Here is an 18,242-nt window from a genome sequence, read left to right on the forward strand (position 1 = left end):
ATTAAGTACATTTGCATCATTTTTTGTTTGTTTTTTCTTGTATTTGTTAGGGACAGGATCTCCCTATGTTGCCCAAGCTGGTCTCACACTCCTGGGCTCAAGAGATCCTCGCCCTTCAGCCTCCCAAAGTCCTGGGATTATAGGTGTGAGCCACCATGTCCAGCCCATTCACACTATTGTGCAACCATCACCACCATCCATCTTTAGAACTTTCTCATCTTTCCAAACTGAAACTCTGTCCCCATTAAACACTCACTTCCCATTCTCCTTCCCCCAGCCCCCGGCACCCACCATTCTATTTTCTGTCTGTTTAAATCTGACAACTCTAGGGCCGGGCACAGTGGTTCACACCTGTAACCCCAGCACTTTCGGAGGCCGAGGCAGATGGATCACTTGAGGTCAGGAGTTCAAGATCACCCTGACCAACATGGTGAAACCTTGTCTCTAGTAAAAATACAAAAATTGGCCAGGCATGGTAGTGGGTACCTGTAATCCCAACTGTTCAGGAGGCTGAGGCAGGAGAATCACTTGAACCTGGGAGGCAGAGGTAGCAGTGAGCCGAGATCACGCCACTGTAATCCAGCCTGGACGATGGAGAGAGACTGTATCAAATAATAATAATAAATCTTGACAACTCTAGGGAACTCCTGTGAATCGAATCATGCAATGTTTTTGTCCCTTTTGCATCTGGCTTCTTTCACTTAGCATAATATTGCTCCACCTCATTTTTTGGCTCTCCCAGGATTTCTTTTTTTTTTTTTTTTTTTTTTTTTGGAGACAGAGTCTCGCTCTATCCCCCAGGCTGGAGTGCAGTGGCGCGATCTTGGCTCACTGCAACCTCCGCCTTCCGGGTTCAGGCAATTCTCCTGCCTCAACCTCCCAAGTAGATGGGATTACTAATATCTACCACCATGCCTGGCTAATTTTTATATTTTTAGTAGAGACAGGTTTTGCCATGTTGGCCAGGCTGGTCTCTTAATTCCTGACTTCAAGTGACCCACCCACCTCAGCCTCCCAAGGTGCTGGGATTACAAGCGTGATCTACTGCGCCCAACCTCTCCCAGGATTTCAAGTTAGGCACCCTGCATTTTGGGCAGAGATTGAGATAGTGAATCCGTCTCCTGGCCATGCAGTATGTTTGTTTGTTTCATGTGAATTTATTACCAAGTTTAAAAAGAAAAATCAAGAGACTGACATAGCAACTAGCATTTGCTCTCGCTCGGTTCCCCACTCATGAGTTCAAACCCTGGCTCTGGCATGGTTTTTATGTTTTCTGTGGTGTGAGCTGGCCACACCCTGGTCTGGGGATGCTGTTGGCCATGCTGATGACCGAGTGTCTCATGCAGCCGGCCCTGTCTATGTTACTCTTTGCCTGTGTCCAGCATTTGGTCACCGTTCTGTACTAAAGTTGAATATTGCCTGTGGGCCTCAGGAAGTCACTGTATATGGCAAAAAAAATTTAAGGCTGGGCATAGTGGCTCATGCCTATAATCCCAGCTATGTGAGAGGCTGAGGTGGGAGGATTCCTTGTGCTCTGGAGTTCCAGAGCAGCCTGGACGATATAACAAGACCCTGTCACAAAGAAAAAAACCCCAACAACCTTTTTAACCATTAAAGGGAATTCAAATTAATTGGTCTTCAGAGTTGGCGCCCAGGCAGACAGGAAGGGGAGCCCCCGAGGAAATGCTGACACAGAAACCATGCATGGGCTGGGCGGTGCTGCTCAGGCGGTAATCCCAGCACTTTGGAAGGTGGATCACTTGAGCTCAGGAGTTCAAGACCAGCCTGGGCAATATAGTGAAACACCATCTCTACAAACATTACAGAAAATTAGCCGGGCACAGTGGCATGCGCCTTTACTGACTGCCGCTCAGGGGGCTAAGGCAGGAGAATCACTTGAATCCGGGAGGCACAGGTTACAGTGAGCCGAGATCACATCTCTGCACTCAAGCTCGGGTGAAGGGAGTGAAACCCTGTCTTAAAAAGCAGCCATATGTGGCCCGGGGGGACCTGAGTGGATTCCAAGACATTGATGGCTACGCGAAAAGGAAACGACTTCTATTCCACGCTGTTGGCTGGCAGTCCAGGACCTCAGCGTTCAGGAAGTCACCTTTGTCCTCAGACCAACCTGGGTGGGTGTTTTGTTTTGCTGTCTTTTGTTTGGTTTGGTTTTTTTGTCAGGATGTGTTTTTTTATTTATTTATTTTTTGTTTTCAAGACAGAGTCTCACTCTATTACCCAGGCTGGAGTGCAGTGGTGTGATCTCGGCTCACTGCAACCTCTGCCTCCCAGGTTCAAGCAATTCTCCTGCCTCAGCCTCCCAAGTAGCTGGGATTACAGGCATCCCCCCACCATGCCCAGCCAATTTTTATATTTTTAGTAGAGATGGGGTTTCACCATGTTGGCCAGGCTGGTCTTGAACTCCTGACCTCGTGATCTGCCCGCCTCAGCCTCCCAAAGTACTGGGATTACAGGCATGAGCCACCGTGCCCGGCCAAACCTTATTTTTAGTGATCACTCAGGCTCAAGCCAGGAATATGGGGCCACAGGGTTGTCCCTGTCCCTGACTAGCTGCTGGGCAGGCACTAAACTGTGGTTGGAACTGGATTCTGCCACCTGCTCAAGGGGTTACCTTGGCAGCTCTGTGCCTCAGTTTCCTCATCTGTAATAATCCGACTTCCCTCCAAGGGACAGGAAGACTGGATGTGGTAACACAAAAATCAGCCCTGTTAAGGCTCCTGGCCCAGGGTGTATGACCCGCAGGGCTGTGGTGGTTTGGCTTTTATGACCGAGAGCAGACACCTCATTTCCTGGCCCTCCAGGCCTCCCAGAAGTTCCTGCCGAATCATCCTCGTCACCGCCGGGGTCAGAGGTAGCCTCCCTTACACAGCCTGAGAAGAGCACAGGCCGAGTGCCCACCCAGGACACCAACCACAGGGAGTCCACCAGGCAAGCAGCCTCCCGAGAGTCCGAGGAGGCCGGAGGCGCCGGTAAGTGGTGGGTGGCTGCCAAGAAGGACAGGGCACCGGGATGGCGCCAGTTTGAAGTCTGGCCCTGAAGGATTCTCACAACACCTCCTCTGTCCTCCCCTCCAGGCGGGCCCCCAGCAGGCGTGCGATCTATCATGAAACGGAAAGAGGAGATTGCAGACCCCACGGCCCACCGGAGGAGCCTCCAGTTCGTGGGGGTCAATGGCGGGTGAGAGGAGAAGACCCCACCCCCCACCCCATACTTCCCGCCCCCTCCTCCATCCACGCACGAGAGCCTCCTAATTACCTCATTCCAAGCTCCTTGCTTTGGTTAATTCATTTAATCAAACCACAACACAGAGATGAGGAAACTGAGGCATGAGAAGGCTAAGCGCGTTGCTGGAGCTCACTCAGTGACCCAGGAGTCAGCCCCGGGTGCCCTGGCTCAAGAGCTCAAGGTGTAACCACTGCACAGCTCTACCCCACAGAAGGTGCCGGACTCCGCTTCCTCCCCTGATAGAGCTCCTGGTCCAGTGGGGAGCTGGGCGCTGATGGGTGGTTGGAGCCATGATGGGGAACACTCAGGTGGTGCAGGGCCTCAAGAAAAACACAGGCCCTAGGGGAGTCCCAGAAGGAGGAGACACAGGTGGTACGGGAGAAGTAGGAGCTAGCAAGGTGAAGAGAGGGTGTGGGGAGGGCTCTCCTGGCAGCGGCACAGCGTGGGTAAAGGCTCAGAGGCGGGAAAGCAGAGCGACACGAGAACTGGGAGGTGCAGGGAGTGATGGTTGGTTTGAGGCCTTGAATGCCGAGCCTAGAAGCTTGATTAGGTTTTGTCCAGAGCCAGCAAGAAACACGAGAGAACCCTATTTGCAGTGGAACAGGAGTCTGAATCACCTGTGTTAAAAGGGCTAGAAGTGGCCGGGCGCGGTGGCTCACATCTGTAATCCCAGCACTTTGGGAGGCTGAGGCGGGTGGATCACTTGAGTTCAGGAGTTCAAGACGAGCCTGGCCAATAACTCCATGTCTACTAAAAATACAAAAAATAGCTGGGTGTGGTGGGTGCCTGCAGTTCCAGCTACTTGGGAGGCTGAGGCAGGAGAATCACTTGAACCCAGGAGACAGTGGTAGCAGTGAACTGACATTACACCATTGCACTCTAGCCTGGGCGACAGAGCGAGACTCTGTCTCAAAAAAAAAAAAAAAAAAAAAAAGGCTAGAGGTGGCTGCGCTCAATGGCTCACACCTGTAAACCCAGTTCGAGATCAGCCTGGCCAATATGGCAACATGGTGAAACCCTGACTCTACTAAAAAATACAAAAATTAGCCGAGCACAGTGGTACAAACCTGTAGTCCCAGCTATTTGGAAGGCTCGGGCAGAAGAATTGCTTGAACCCAGGAGGCAAAGATTGCAGTGAGCCGAGATCGCACCACTGCACTCCAGCCTGGGTAAGAGTCAGACCCTATCTTAAAAAGGCTGGGGTTATGGCTGAGCGCAGTGGCTCACACCTGTAATCCCAACACTTTGGGAGGCCGAGGTGGGCAGATCAATTGCGGTCAGGAGTTCAAGACCAGCCTGGCCGAATAGCGAAACCCTGTCTCTACTAAAAATACAAAAATTAGCCATGCGTGGTGGCGGGCGCCTGTAATCCCAGCTACCCAGGAGGCTGAGGCAGGAGAATTGCTTGAACCCAGGAGGCAGAGGTTGCAGTGAGTGCCACTGCACTCCAGCCTGGGCAACAGAGCAAGACTCCATCTCAAAAAAAAAAAAAGAAAAGAAAAGAAAAGAGTGGTGGGTATGCTAGAAGTGTCAAAGGGCAGCAGGTGAAAAGCAGCGCCCCTCCCCCCAGGCATGATCATAATCACTGCTAGTGTTTATTGAGCACTTACTGTATGCCAGTTGCTGTAAACCACATCCCACAGCCCTGCAATGTCAATACTGCCGTTGAACAGATGGGGAAGCTGAGGCCCACAGAGGTCAGGTCGCCAGATCCCTGCCTTCCCTTCCCTCCATTTCTCATTCCTTCTGCAGCATCTCCCTGCCCCGCTCGTTGCTCCCCAGGTATGAGTCGTCATCCGAGGACTCCAGCACAGCAGAGAACATCTCAGACAATGACAGCACAGAGAACGAGGCCCCAGAGCCAAGGGAGAGGGTTCCAAGTGTGGCCGAAGCCCCCCAGCTCAGGCCTGCAGGGACGGCAGTGGCCAAGACTAGCCGGCAGGAGTGCCAGCTGTCTCGAGAATCTCAGCACATACCCACCGCTGAGGGGGCATCAGGATCAAACACGGAGGAGGAGATCAAGTCAGTTTTCTGGGTGGGAGGGATTCAGGCAGGGCTGGGGGTGGATGACCTCTGCCTCAAACCCCCACCATTCAAGCCCTTTGAAGGACCCTCCTATCAGTCATTGCACACTTTAGTCTGAATTAGCGAACGAGCACTTGCTCCTTCTGGGCATCTGAAGTTCTGGAGGCTTTGCGAAAGGGCCTGGTGGAAGTATTTTGGGCTGCTGGGGTTCGGATTTGGGGGACCAGCCAAAGTTTATCCTGAAATCACCCACCTCATTTGGGACGTTTCCTCTACCTGCCTGTTCTATTTATGTCTCTTTTTTATTCCCCTGGTGAAAAAATTTGCCCTTGGGAAATATTTTCCATCTGCCAATGGGCATTTGGAATAAACTTTGGCTTGTTTGTCTACTCTCCCTTGGGGGTCTGCATGTTCCCCGCATCTGCCCCTTGGGGTGCAATGTAAATGTGTGTCCCGGGTGAAGGAGGGTCTGAGATGCCACCATTCAGGTGACCCTAGTGTGAGTGATGTGGTGCAGAATGTCAAGTCCCTTCCCAGGCATCACAATGGGGCTTAACTTAGTCCCCCGCTTTGTCTGTTCCTGGCAGGATGGAGCTAAGCCCTGATCTCATCTCAGCCTGCTTGGCCCTGGAAAAGTACCTGGACAATCCTAACGCCCTCACGGAGCGGGAGCTGGTATGATCTGGCCCTGGGCCTAGGTTGGCCCCCCCCGGACTCCTACCTCCACCCCACCCGTGGCCTCTCCTCATCCTCAGTGACTTCCTGCTCCTGCCTAGTGGGGACCCTGACACCCAAGCCCAGAGCATGGCGGTGGTGGTGCTCAAGTCATGGGCCTCAGAGAGAGGCCAGGGAGATGGGGAGAGGCTGGAGGACAAACACTCACTGGCCGAGCCTGGCCTTGGGTTCCTGTTCTTCCTGGGGGCTTCAGGGGCAGGGCTTCCAGATTTCCCTTTTTGGGCATCTACACTTGACTTTGGAGATTATAACCAGGGCTGGGCATGGTGGCTCATGCCTGTCATCCCGGTGCTTTGGGAGGCCAAGGCAGGAGGATCGCTTGAGGCCAGGAGTTCAAGACCAGCCTAGGCAACATAGTGAGACCCCATTTCTACAAAAAAAATTCTTTTTTTTGTTTGTTTTTGTTTTTGTTTTTTTTTTTTTTTTTTTTTTTTTTTGAGATGGAGTCTTGCTCTGTTACCCAGGCTGGAGTGCAGTGGCGTGATCTCGGCTCACTGCAACCTCTGCCTCCCAGGTTCAAGCAATTCTTCTGCCTCAGTCTCCCAAGTAGCTGGGACTATAGGCGTGTGCCACCACGTCTGGCTAATTTTTTGTATTTTGAGTAGAAACGGGGTTTCACCATGTTGGGCAGGATGGTCTCGAACTTGTGACCTCAAGTGATCCGCCCACCCTGGCCTCCCAAAGTGCTGGGATTACAGGTGTGAACCACTGCACTCAGCCTCTACAAATTGTTTTAAAAATTAGCTGGGCATAGTGGTGCACGCCTGTGGTCCCAGCTACTTGGGAGACAGAGGCAGGAGGATAGCTTGAGCCTAGGAGGTTGAGGCTGCAGTGAGTCCTGATCATGTAACTGCACTCCAGCCTAGGCAACAGAGTGAGACTCTGTCTCACAAAAAAAAAAAAAAAAAGAGAGAGAGACAGAGAAATTATATCCAGGGTGGAGGTGCTCACACCTTCCTTGGGGAATGTGTTGGGGATTGCAAAGTCCACACCCCACTCCAAGGGTCTTATTGGGACAGAGATGTCTACACTTCCCTCTGGGAGCATCTGCACTTCCCTTGAGATCCTTTTCCAGGACAAGGGCACCACACTTTGCTCCAGGGGGCCCATCTGGGGTGGGGGGTGTCCCAGTGGGCCTCCCCCGCCCTCACATCCTCTCCCACCTGACTCGCATGCAGAAAGTGGCCTACACCACAGTGCTGCAGGAGTGGCTGCGCCTGGCCTGCCGCAGCGACGCACACCCTGAGCTGGTGCGGCGGCACCTGGTCACGTTCCGGGCCATGTCTGTACGGCTGCTAGACTACGTGGTCAACATCGCCGACAGCAACGGCAACACGGCCCTGCACTACTCCGTGTCTCATGCCAACTTCCCCGTGGTGCAGCAGCTGCTCCACAGTGGTGAGCTCAGCGGGGAGGATAAGGCAGCTCTAAACCAGCCAGCTGTCCGCCATGCCCAATCTGATAGGGAAGACACTGCCTTCCCCATCTGATGGGGAAGATGGAGGAGGAGACGCGGCCTTCTCAGTATAATAGAAGGAACACCTCTCTCCCAGTCCGATGTGGCAGATGCCACCTTCCAATCGGATGTGGAGGGACACCAGCCTTCCAGTTTGATAGAGGAGACAGCACCTTCCCAATTCAATGCGGGGAGTATATGGCCCTCCCGGTCTGATGGAGGAGATGCTGCCTTCCCAGTCTGATGGAGGAGATGCCACCCTCCCAGGCTGATGGAGGAGACACCACCTGCCTAGTCTAACGAAGGAGATACCTTCCCAGTTCATTGTGGCGGGGATGTTGCCCTCCCAGTCTGATAGAGGAGATGCTGCCTTCCCAGTCTGATGGGGGAAATGTGACCTCCCCAGTTTGATGTGGAAGATGCCACCCTTCCAGTCTGATGGGGGGGACACCACCCTCCCAGGCTGATGGAGGAGACACCACCTGCCTAGTTTAGTGGAGGAGAAATCACCTTCCCAGTTCATTGTGGGAGGAATGTGGCCCTCCCAGTCTGATAGAGGAGATGCCGCCTTCCCAGTCTGATGGTGGAGACACCCTCCTAGTCTAATGAGTGAGACACCACCTTCCCAGTCTAACGAGGGAGACATGACTCGCCTAGTCTGATAGCAGAGACTCCACCCCCCTGGTCTTATGGGGCAGATGCTGTCCTCCCAGTCTGATGGAGGAGACACTGCCTTCCCAGTCTGGTGGGGGAGGCACGGGCCCTACCTTTAGCCAGCATAATGGAAAAGGCAGAAGTGATGTTAGGGAAACATGTGGCTCTAACACGCCTGCATGATGGAGGTGACATCTCTGGAGCCCTGGTCTAAGAGAAGGATGCGTCCTTAAGTCTGGGGCTTGTAAAGAAGATGTCCTCAGTTAGTAAGAAACTTGCCCTTCCCTCTTCTATTGGGGGAGACAGCCCCCTGGGCTGATGAAGGACTCAGGGCCCACAGTCTGATGTGGGAGACCTGGGCCAGTCTGAGGGTAAATGGCTGTTCCAAAATTAACAGGGGAGACCCAGTTTCTATTCTCAGCCCTAAATATAGATGCCAGCATCAGGGGCCCCAAATCTGATGGAGGAGGGACTGTCTCCAACTTTAGGAGCCCCTGGTCTAATGGAGATGGAGATCTCTGGGGCAGAGTGGGGTCCTCTGAGAAAAGGGAGGGATTAGGGCATGCCTAGACTGATGGAGGAGACGTGATATCCACGTTCGTTGGGGCAGTCCACTAGCAGAGATCCCTGGTCTGAGGGTTCACACCACCTCTCTTAGGTGTCTGCAAGGTGGACAAACAGAACCGTGCTGGCTACAGCCCTATTATGCTCACCGCCCTGGCCACCCTGAAGACCCAGGACGACATCGAGACTGTCCTTCAGCTCTTCCGGCTCGGCGACGTCAATGCCAAAGCCAGCCAGGTATGGGGACCCCGGCTGCTGCAGACCCAGGTGGCTCTTCCTACTTTATGACATCCCAGCTGAGTGACAGGCCCAAGCCCAGGTGGTCTAGCTCCAGAGCCCTGCTCTTCATGGCCAGGCTGTCTCTGACACAGGACCTTCTTGTGGAAACTGGAAGGAGTGGAGGATATGGGGGTCCTTACCTTTCTTAATATGACCCCATCCCACATCCTGCTGGACAGTTCATTGAGCAGCAGCTGGGTTCCCTGGGCTGAAAACTGGGGACTCAAATGGCAAACAAGCAGGCATGGTCTCCTGAAGCTCACTAGCCCGTGCTTCGAGCCATAAGCATTTCAGGGAGCACTGGGACTCGAGCCAGTTTGGACTCAGGGCTGCAGGAAACCACCAGGGGAGTTTAGGCAGGGAAGTGGCGTGGCCTGATTCCTGGTTTGAGCGCTCCCTTTGGCTGTGTGTTGGGAAGCAGAAACAGGTACTGTGGAGGTGACTGGGGCTTATGAACAGGTGTCTGGGCAAAAGAGCAGGGAAGCAAGGACCCACTGAGGACAGTGAGGAGGAGAGGGATCGCCAACAGTCTGAAGATAGCAAAGGAACAAAACGGAGCTGTGACGGGCCATAACAGGCATGACCCCGCTTTATCTTTATTGATTTAATTTTGTTTTAATTTCCAAGAAATTTTTTTAGTGGCTTCATTTTCAAAAAACTAAGGCCGGGCGCCATGGCTCATGCCTATAGTCCCAGCACTGTGGGAGGCTGAGGTGGGCGGATCACCTGAGGTCAGGAGTTCAAGACCAGCCTGACCAACATGGTGAAACCCTGTCTTTACTATGAAATTAAAAACTTAGCTGGGCGTGGTGGCACGTGCCTGTAATCCCAGCCACTCGGGAGGCTGAGGCAGGAGAATCGCTTGAACCTGGGAGGTGGAAGTTGCAGTGAGCTGAGATCGCACCACTGTATTCCAGCCTGGGCTACAGAGCGAGACTCCGTCTCAAAAAAAAAAAAAAAAAAAAAAAAAAAAAAAAAAAAAATTAAGGTGAGGCTCACCAAGGTGGCTCATGCCTGTAACCCCAGCACTTTGGGAGAACAAAGTGGGATAAATTGCTTGAGGTCAGGCGTTCGAGACCAGCCTGGGGAACCTAGAGACACCCCACCTCCTATTAAAAAAGAAGGTGAAATTCACAAAACATAAGATTAAGATTAACTCCTTTATTTCTAACTTTTAATTTTATTTTATTTCTATTTTTTATTTTTTGAGACAAGGTCTCACTTTGTCACCCAGGCTGGAGTGCAGTGGTGCAATCACAGCTCACTGCAGCCTTGACCTCCCATGCTCAAACAGTCCTCCCACCTCAGGCCACCAAGTAGCTGGGACTGCAAGCGTGCGGCACCATGCCCAGCAATTTTTTTTTTTTTTTAGAGTCGGGGTTTTGCCAAGTTGTCCAGGCTGTAGTTTATTTATTTTATTTTTTACTAGAGACATAGTCTCGCTATGTTGCCCAGGCTGATCTCTAACTCCTGGCGTCAAGCAGTCCTTCCACCTCAGCCTCCCAAAGTGCCAGGATTACAGGCGTAAGCCACAGTGCCCAGAATTAACCCTTTTAGGCTGGGTACGGTGGCTCACGCCTGTAATCCTAGGCGGACGGATCACAAGGTGAAGAAATCGAGACCATCCTGGCCAACATGGTGAAACTCCATCTCTACTAAAAATACAAAAATTAGCTGGGCATAGTGGCACACACCTATAATCTCAGCTACTCAGGAGGCTGAGTCAGAAGAGTTGCTTGAACCCAGGAGGTGGAGGTTGCAGTGAGCCGAGATCGCGCCACTGCACTCCAGCCTGGCGACAGAGCGAGATGCCATCTCCAAAAAAAATAATAATAATTAACCCTTTTAAAGTGAACAATTAGTCTGGGCAACATGGCAAAACCCTATCTATACAAAAAATACAAAAATTAGCCAGGCATTGTGGCGCATGCCTGTAGTCTCAGCTACTTGGGAGGCTGAGGTGGGAGATCACCTGAGCCTGGGGAGGTTGAGGCTGCAGTGAGCTGCAATTGTGCCACTGCACGCCAACCTGGGCAACAGAGCAAGACCTTGTCTCTAAAATAAAGCAAAACAAAACCAAAAGCACTACTGGCATGAAATACATTCACCCTGTTGTGCAACCAACACCCCCGTCTAGTTCCAGAACGTTCTCTTCACCCCCAAAGGAAACCTGTATCCATCCTCATTTCCTCCGCCCCCGCTTCTCCCAGCCTCTGGCAACCTCTCATCTGCTTTCTGTCTCTGTGGATTTATTACACCCCTGGTGGCAGGAGGGTTGTTTGAGATTCAGGAGGAGATCAGCAAGTTGAGGGTACATTTCACCATCAGAGTATGTGGGAGCTACAGCAGGTTCTAGACCAGGGAGTGTCCTGCCCTGGGGCCTGAATGAGCCATAATCCTGTTCCTTGCCCACCCCAGGCAGGACAGACGGCCCTGATGCTGGCAGTCAGCCACGGGCGGGTGGACGTTGTCAAAGCCCTGCTGGCCTGTGAGGCCGACGTCAACGTGCAAGATGATGACGGCTCCACAGCCCTCATGTGCGCCTGTGAGCACGGCCACAAGGAGATCGCGGGGCTGCTGCTGGCCGTGCCCAGCTGTGACATCTCACTCACAGATCGCGTGAGTCTCCAACCAGGTGCACCCCAGGGAGGGCGGGAGCACTTCATGGGGACGTCATTCATAGCACTGGAAACTTTGCAGGATGGGAGCACAGCTCTGATGGTGGCCTTGGACGCAGGGCAGAGTGAGATTGCGTCCATGCTGTATTCCCGCATGAACATCAAGTGCTCGGTGAGTCTCAATCCGGCCGGGTAGTCACGGGATGGGTGGGTCTCTGAAAGGAGAGAGATTTGTTGTTTTTGTTTTTGAGGCAGTCTCACTCTATCACCCAGGCTGGAGTGCAGTGGCACAATCTGGGCTCATTGCAACCTCTACCTCCCGTCTTGAAGCAATTCTGCTGCCTCAGCCTCCTGAGTAGCTGGGATTACAGGTGTCCACCACCACGCCCGGCTAATTTTTGTATTTTTAGTAGAGACGGGGTTTCACCATGTTGGTCAGACTGGTCTCAAACTCCTGACCTCATGATCCACCTGCCTCAGCCTCCCAAGTGCTGGGATTACAGGTATGAGCCACCATGCCCGTTCTTGTTTTTGTTTTGAGACTGGGTCTTACTCTTTCACCAAGGCTGGAGTGCAGTGGCACAATTAAAGCTCACTACAGACTCCATTCCGGGGCTCAAGTGATCCTTTCACCTCAGCCTCCTGAGTAGCTGGGACTACAGGCGCACGCCACCACACCTGGCTGAGTTTTTTTTGTTTTGTTTTTTGAGACAAAGTCTTGCTCTGTCACCCAGGCTGGAGTACAGTGGCGCAATCGTGGCTCACTGTAACCTGTATCTCCCAGGTTCGAGCAATTCTCCTGCCTCAGTCTCCAGAGTAGCTGGGACTACAGGTACACACCACCATGCCTGGCTAATTTTTGTATTTTTAGTTAGAGATGGGATTTCACTGTGTTAGCCAGGCTGGTCTTTTTTTTTTCTTTTTTTTTTTTTTTGAGACGGAGTCTCGCTCTGTCCCCCAGGCTGGAGTGCAATGGCGGGATCTCCACTCACTGCAAGCTCCGCCCCCTGGGTTCATGCCATTCTCCTGCCTCAGCCTCCCAAGTAGCTGGGACTACAGGCGCCCGCCACAACGCCCTGCTAACTTTTTGTATATTTAGTAGAGACGGGGTTTCACCGTGTTAGCCAGGATGGTCTCGATCTCCTGACCTCGTGATCCACCCGCCTCGGCCTCCCAAAGTGCTAGGATTACAGGCTTGAGCCACCGTGCCCGGCCTGCCAGGCTGGTCTTGAACTCCTGAGCTCAAGTGATCTGCCCGCCTCTGCCTCCCAAAGTGCTGGGATTACAGGCGTGAGCCACCGCACCCGGGCATTTTTTTATATTTTTTTTAGAGACTAGGTCTCACTATGTTGCCCAGGCTGGTCTTAAATACCTGAGCTTAAGCCATGCTTCCAACTCGGCCTCTGAAAGCACTGGGATTACAGGGGTCAGCCACTGTGCCTGGCCAGAGGAGACAGATGTTTATGAAGAGCTGATTGTGCATGGGGTTCATGCTAAGGATAAAGTCAGAATATGGTCAGCTGCTTGCTGAACCTTCATAGTGCCCCAATGAGGAAATTAGTCACAGAGAGGCTGCATGGTCATGGTTGGCATAACAGTATTCGCGCATGAGTCTGTCTGGTTCCAAATGCGTGTCTTAGTCACCATTCACTCATTTGAAAAATATTTATTGAACGCCTGCTGCATGTTAGGCCCAGTTCTAGGTAGTCCCCAGTGGTCACAGCACTAATCAAAACAGAAAACAGTATCCACCCTTATGGAGTGGGCATTCTGGTAAGAGACACAATCAGGCTGGGCGTGGTGGCTCACGTCTGTAATCCCAGCACCTTGGGGGGCTGAGGTGGAAGGATTGCTTGAACCCAAGAGTTCGAGACCAGCCTGGGCAACATAGGGAGATCCTGTGTCCCCCCAAAAATACAAAAATGACCAGGCGTGTTGGTGCATGCCTGTACTCCCAGCTACTCAGGAGGCTGAGGCAGGAGGATCACCTGAACCCAGGAAGTTGAGGCTGCAGTGAGCCGTGGTTGCATTACTACATGGTGACAGAGTGCCACCTTGTCTGGAAAAAAAAAAAAAGAGGCCAGCCGTGGTGGCTCATGCCCGTAATTCCAGCACTTTGGGAGGCCAAGGTGGGTGGATGATTTGAGGTAAGGGGTTCAAGACCAGCCTGGCCAACATGGTGAAACTCCATCTGTACTAAAAAAAACAAAATATTAGCCGGGTGTGGTGGCGCATGCCTTTAATCTCAGCTATTCTGGAGGCTGAGGCGGGAGAATCACTTGAACCCGGGAGGTGGAAGTTGCGGTGAGCCAGAGATCATGCCATTGGGCAACAAGAGCAAAACTCTGTCTCAAAAAAAAGGGACGTGGGATGGCGAGTGATGGGGAAGCTATTGGAGTCCCTCAGAGAAGAGATGACATTTGAGTCAACACCTGGAGAAGTTAGGGAGTGAATCACGTGGTCTTCCGGGCAGCAGGAACAGCCAGTGCAGCAAAGGCCCTGAGGCAGGGGTGTGCCTGATGTGTTTAAGGAGCATTCAGGCCAGACTCAGTGGCTCACGCCTGTAATCCCAGCACTTTGGGATGCCATGGCGGGCAGATCACCTGAGGTCAGGAGTTCAAGACCAGCCTGGCCAACATGGTGAAACCCTGTCTCTACTAAAAATACAAAAATTAGCTGGGCGTGGTGGTGGGTGCCTGTAATCCCAGCTATTCGGGAGGCTGAGGCATGAGAATTGCTTGAACCTGGGAGGCAGAGGTTGCAGGGAGCTGAGATTGCGCCACTGCACTCCAGCCTGGGCGACAGAGTGAGATTCCGTCTCAAAAAAAAAAAAAAATTAGCTGGGCGTGGTGGTGCATGCCTATAGTCCCAGCTACTCGGGAGGCTAAGGCAGGAGGATTGCTTGAGCCCAGATGGTCAAGGCTGCTGTGAGCTATGATTGGACCACTATACTCCAGCCTGATGACAGAGCAAAACCCTGTCTTTAAGCAAAAAAAAAAAAAAATCTAGGCCGGGCACGGTGGCTCATGCCTGTAATCTCAACACTTTGGGAGGCCAAGATGGGCGGATCACCTGAGGTCAGGAGTTTGAGACCAGCCTGACCAACATGGAGAAACCCCATCTCTACTAAAAATACAAAATTAGCCGGGCGTGGTGGTGCCTGCCTGTAATCCCAGCTACTAAGGAGGCTGAGGCAGGAGAATCACTTGAACCCAGGAGGCAGAGGTTGCAGTGAGCTGAGATCATGTCATTGCACTCCAGCCTGGGCAACAAGAGTGAAACTCTGTCTCAAAAAAAAAAGAAAAGAAAAGAAAAAAAAAAGCCAAAGTCCTCTCCAAAGCCCAGCAGGCCCTGCACAAACACCCTCACCTTCCCTACTACTGTTTCTCTCTCCCTCCAGCCACACTGGCCTTATTGCCACACCCCCTCTGCGCTTACCCCAGGGCCTTTGCACATGCTGTTTCCACTACCTGGAATGCCCTTGCCTGCTCACTGGCTCCTTGATGCCATTCACAGTCAGCTGAGACCTCACCCTCCCTGACCAGCCACTGTCCACCCTCATTCCTTTGCATCCCTCACCCCCAGTGAACATCCTTGACCACAGTCATGAGTTTGCTTCTTCAAGGCGGTGCCCCCAGATTGCCACTTCCTTGGGGCCAGCGGCCACGCCTCCCTCCTGCTTACCCATCATATCTACCAGGCCAGCCACCACGTTGGTGCCTCGGGGGATTGGAAAGGATCCCAAACAAAAAGAATTCTGCTTCTCGTTTCAGTTTGCCCCGATGTCAGATGACGAGAGCCCTACATCATCCTCGGCAGAAGAGTAGCCGTGAGGGAGGCGGGGGCCAGCCAGACCGGGAGCAAACCGTCCCTTGTCCCCGTCTCCTCCCTGTTCCCATTCCTCCCTGGCCCACCCCACTCACACTCCCCAAGGCCAAAGGCTCAAAGGCAAGCGAGCTGTCCCTCTGCTTCCCTGGGGGAGCCCCGACAGCCACAGGACTCCAGCTCCAAGCGGGTTTTCTTGGCTCCCCAGTTCAAAGCGGCCACAGCGCAGACCGAAGCAAAATTCTTGTATACATTGGCGCCAGGGCTGATGCTGGGGTGTGGGTTTTATGAAGAACATTGAGAACAATCAGCTGGTAATTATGGATGGAGGAAGAGGGAGAGGAAAAAAATATTGTATTTTTGAATCATTGTGCAGGAGGGGGTGGGAATCTTAGGATTTGTTGCCAGATTTGAAAGTCACTGGAACTTGCATATTTTCATTTTAATCCTAAGTGTTATTACGCACCAGTTGGGGTTCACCCTTCATCCCTCACTTAATTGTCTAATATAGAATAGTGTTATGTCCGCTGCCCCGCTAGACGGCTTTCTTAGGGGAATTTTCTTCTGGTTGTTTCACAAGACAGATTCTGTCCTTGTCACCCGGGACAGAAAACTCAGTCTTTTCACCCTCATTCAAATGAAGGGACTCAGGACAGGCTCTGTGACTTAACAGGGAGCCAATCAATTCACAATGAGAAATTACCGGCCAGGCGTGGTGACTCACGTCTATAATCCCAGCACTTTGGGAGGGCAAGGCAAGAGCTTGAGCTTGAGCCTAGATGTTAAAGACCAGCCTGGGCAACACAGCAAGACCCGGCTCTACAAGAAATTTAAAAATTAGCCAGGCGTGGTGGTGCACGCCTGTAGCCCCAGCTACTTGGGAGGCTGAGCCCTGGAGGTCGAGGCTGCAGTGAGCTATGATCACACCATTGCACTTCAGCCTGGGCGACACAGCGAGACCCTGTCTCAAGAAAAAAAAAAAAAAGGAGACAAATTACCCAGAAACCCCTCCCTTCCCCACGTGGAGGCCTTGGCAAATGTTAATTTTCCTAGAAAATCCTTCAGACCTGGAGACGCAGGAAAAGAATCTGGCTCTCAGAGTGGCTTCTGCGTCCCCCCGCCAGGCCCCAGACTAGTCACAGGGCCGTCCTGTTCCTCCCCGGTACTCCAGAATTTCTCTCCTTGAAGGAAAGAAAACAGGGCATGCGCTTGTTGGCAAAACGCAGGGCCGGCTCCCAAAAACCCCATGTGTGCACGATTAAAAGTTGGCCGTCCCCAGGCCTCCCGGCGCAAACTTAAAGAGACAGGGCTTTGCTGAAAACCAAACATGGGCCAGCTGGGCTTTTTAACAACCTAGAGACTTTCCGGAGCTGCCTGGAACAGAGCCTGCGGGAAACGGGGCCTGCCAGAGACACTCACAGTTTCCTTCGTGGCCTGTTTTGGTCCCCTAAGAATCTCCACATCATTTTCTTTCTTGTGCCTTTTCCTTGGTGAGCAACAGAAAGGGAAGGGTTCCAAGCCTCTAAAAATGTGCCTTGTGATCAGGAGCGCGCTCCAAACCAAATACATGCGCTGCCCTTTCGAGGCCAGTGAGCTCAACCTCCAAGGCTTTAAAAGCCACATTTCAGCAAGAGAAAGCGCCGAGAGCTCGCAGGTTCATTAAAGAAGGCAAAGCACTGGTTTCTCTCCTTAGAAAAGTAGGTTTCTTGGCTTGATGTAGACTGGCTTGCTTTGATTTTTTAGTGAAGGGAATGGCTGGTCAAAGGAGACAAGCAGGATGGATGGATGGATGGATGGATGAATAGATAGATGGTGTTTGCATGTAAATTGCAGAGAAAACAAAATCAAAGCTGATTGGAAACAATTAATTGTGGGTGCCTGAGGGGGAAGACCACAGCTTTGGGCAGCTTTGAGAAGCGGTACAAGAGTTCTGTGCCTGTGTGTCCAGCCCTGGAGCCAGCCAGTGCATTTATTTTAAGCTCTTAGAAGCAACTCCTTGGCCCAGGAATGCATGACCCCTGAGATGGGTCCACGCATCTCTCTACATTCCTTCTCTCCATGGGATACTGGACTTGTGCCTCTGCGCCCATTCTCTTCTCACGCATATCCATGAGCTTTAATTTCACTTTCTGATCACGGTACGTCCATAAAGCCAGTATTACACTTAAATGAAGTATTCTTTTTTGTAATCCTTTTTTAGAAGGTAAACAAATTTAATAAAGCTACCAATAATGTTGATGATTCTCTGTCTTTTCTTTTTTCACTGTGCTCCCTTTTAAGCTTTAAGATACATATCTTTCCTTTTTTCTCTCTCTCTCTGTCTTTTTGAGACGGAGTTTTGCTTCTTGTCACCTAGGTTGGAGTGCAGTGGTGCGATCTTGGCTCAGTGCAACCTCTGCCTCCTGGATTCAAGCGATTCTACTGCCTCGATTCTCCCAAGTAGCTGGTACTACAGGTGCCCGCCACCATACTCAGCTAATTTTTGTATTTTTGGTAGAGACGGGGGTTTCACCATTGTTGGTCAGGCTGGTCTCGAACTCCTGACCTCAGATGATCCACCCGCCTCAGCCTCCCAAAGTGCTGGGATTACAGGTGTGAGCCACCGCCTTTTGTTGTTTTTGGAGACAGTCTCACTCTGTCTCCCAGGTTGGAGTGCAGTGGTGCGAATCATAGCTCACTGCAGTCTCTACCTGCAGAGCTCAAGCAATCCTCCCACCTCAACCTCCTGACTAACTGGGACCACAGTCTGCACCACCACCCCTGACTTCTTGTTGTTGTGGTTGTTGAGACGGAGTCTCCCTCTGTCGCCCAGGCTGGAGTGCAGTGGTGCGATCTCAGCT

At 52.1% G+C, this 18,242-nt stretch overlaps 1 protein-coding gene across 5 annotated transcripts in view; it reads left to right on the forward strand.

Moving 5' to 3' along the window:
• The window catches only part of KANK2 (KN motif and ankyrin repeat domains 2), a 43,139-nt gene that overhangs the window by 13,604 nt on the left and 11,293 nt on the right, over positions 1-18,242 (forward strand). For 2 of the 5 annotated variants that reach the window (XM_030820818.1, XM_030820819.1), the window contains exons 4-12: positions 2,823-2,990; positions 3,096-3,198; positions 4,999-5,268; positions 5,859-5,946; positions 7,185-7,404; positions 8,775-8,917; positions 11,378-11,578; positions 11,660-11,749; positions 15,351-17,643. In XM_030820818.1, coding sequence (XP_030676678.1) covers positions 2,823-2,990; positions 3,096-3,198; positions 4,999-5,268; positions 5,859-5,946; positions 7,185-7,404; positions 8,775-8,917; positions 11,378-11,578; positions 11,660-11,749; positions 15,351-15,404 — 1,337 coding nt within the window. In that variant the 3' untranslated portion in view covers positions 15,405-17,643. Of the gene's footprint in view, positions 1-2,822; positions 2,991-3,095; positions 3,199-4,998; positions 5,269-5,858; positions 5,947-7,184; positions 7,405-8,774; positions 8,918-11,377; positions 11,579-11,659; positions 11,750-15,350; positions 17,644-18,242 lie in introns of those variants that run through there. The other 3 variants (XM_030820820.1, XM_030820821.1, XR_004032016.1) reach the window with 2 other exon arrangements.

Source organism: Nomascus leucogenys, chromosome 10 (assembly GCF_006542625.1).
Source record: "Nomascus leucogenys isolate Asia chromosome 10, Asia_NLE_v1, whole genome shotgun sequence".
Lineage (NCBI taxonomy): Eukaryota > Metazoa > Chordata > Mammalia > Primates > Hylobatidae > Nomascus > Nomascus leucogenys.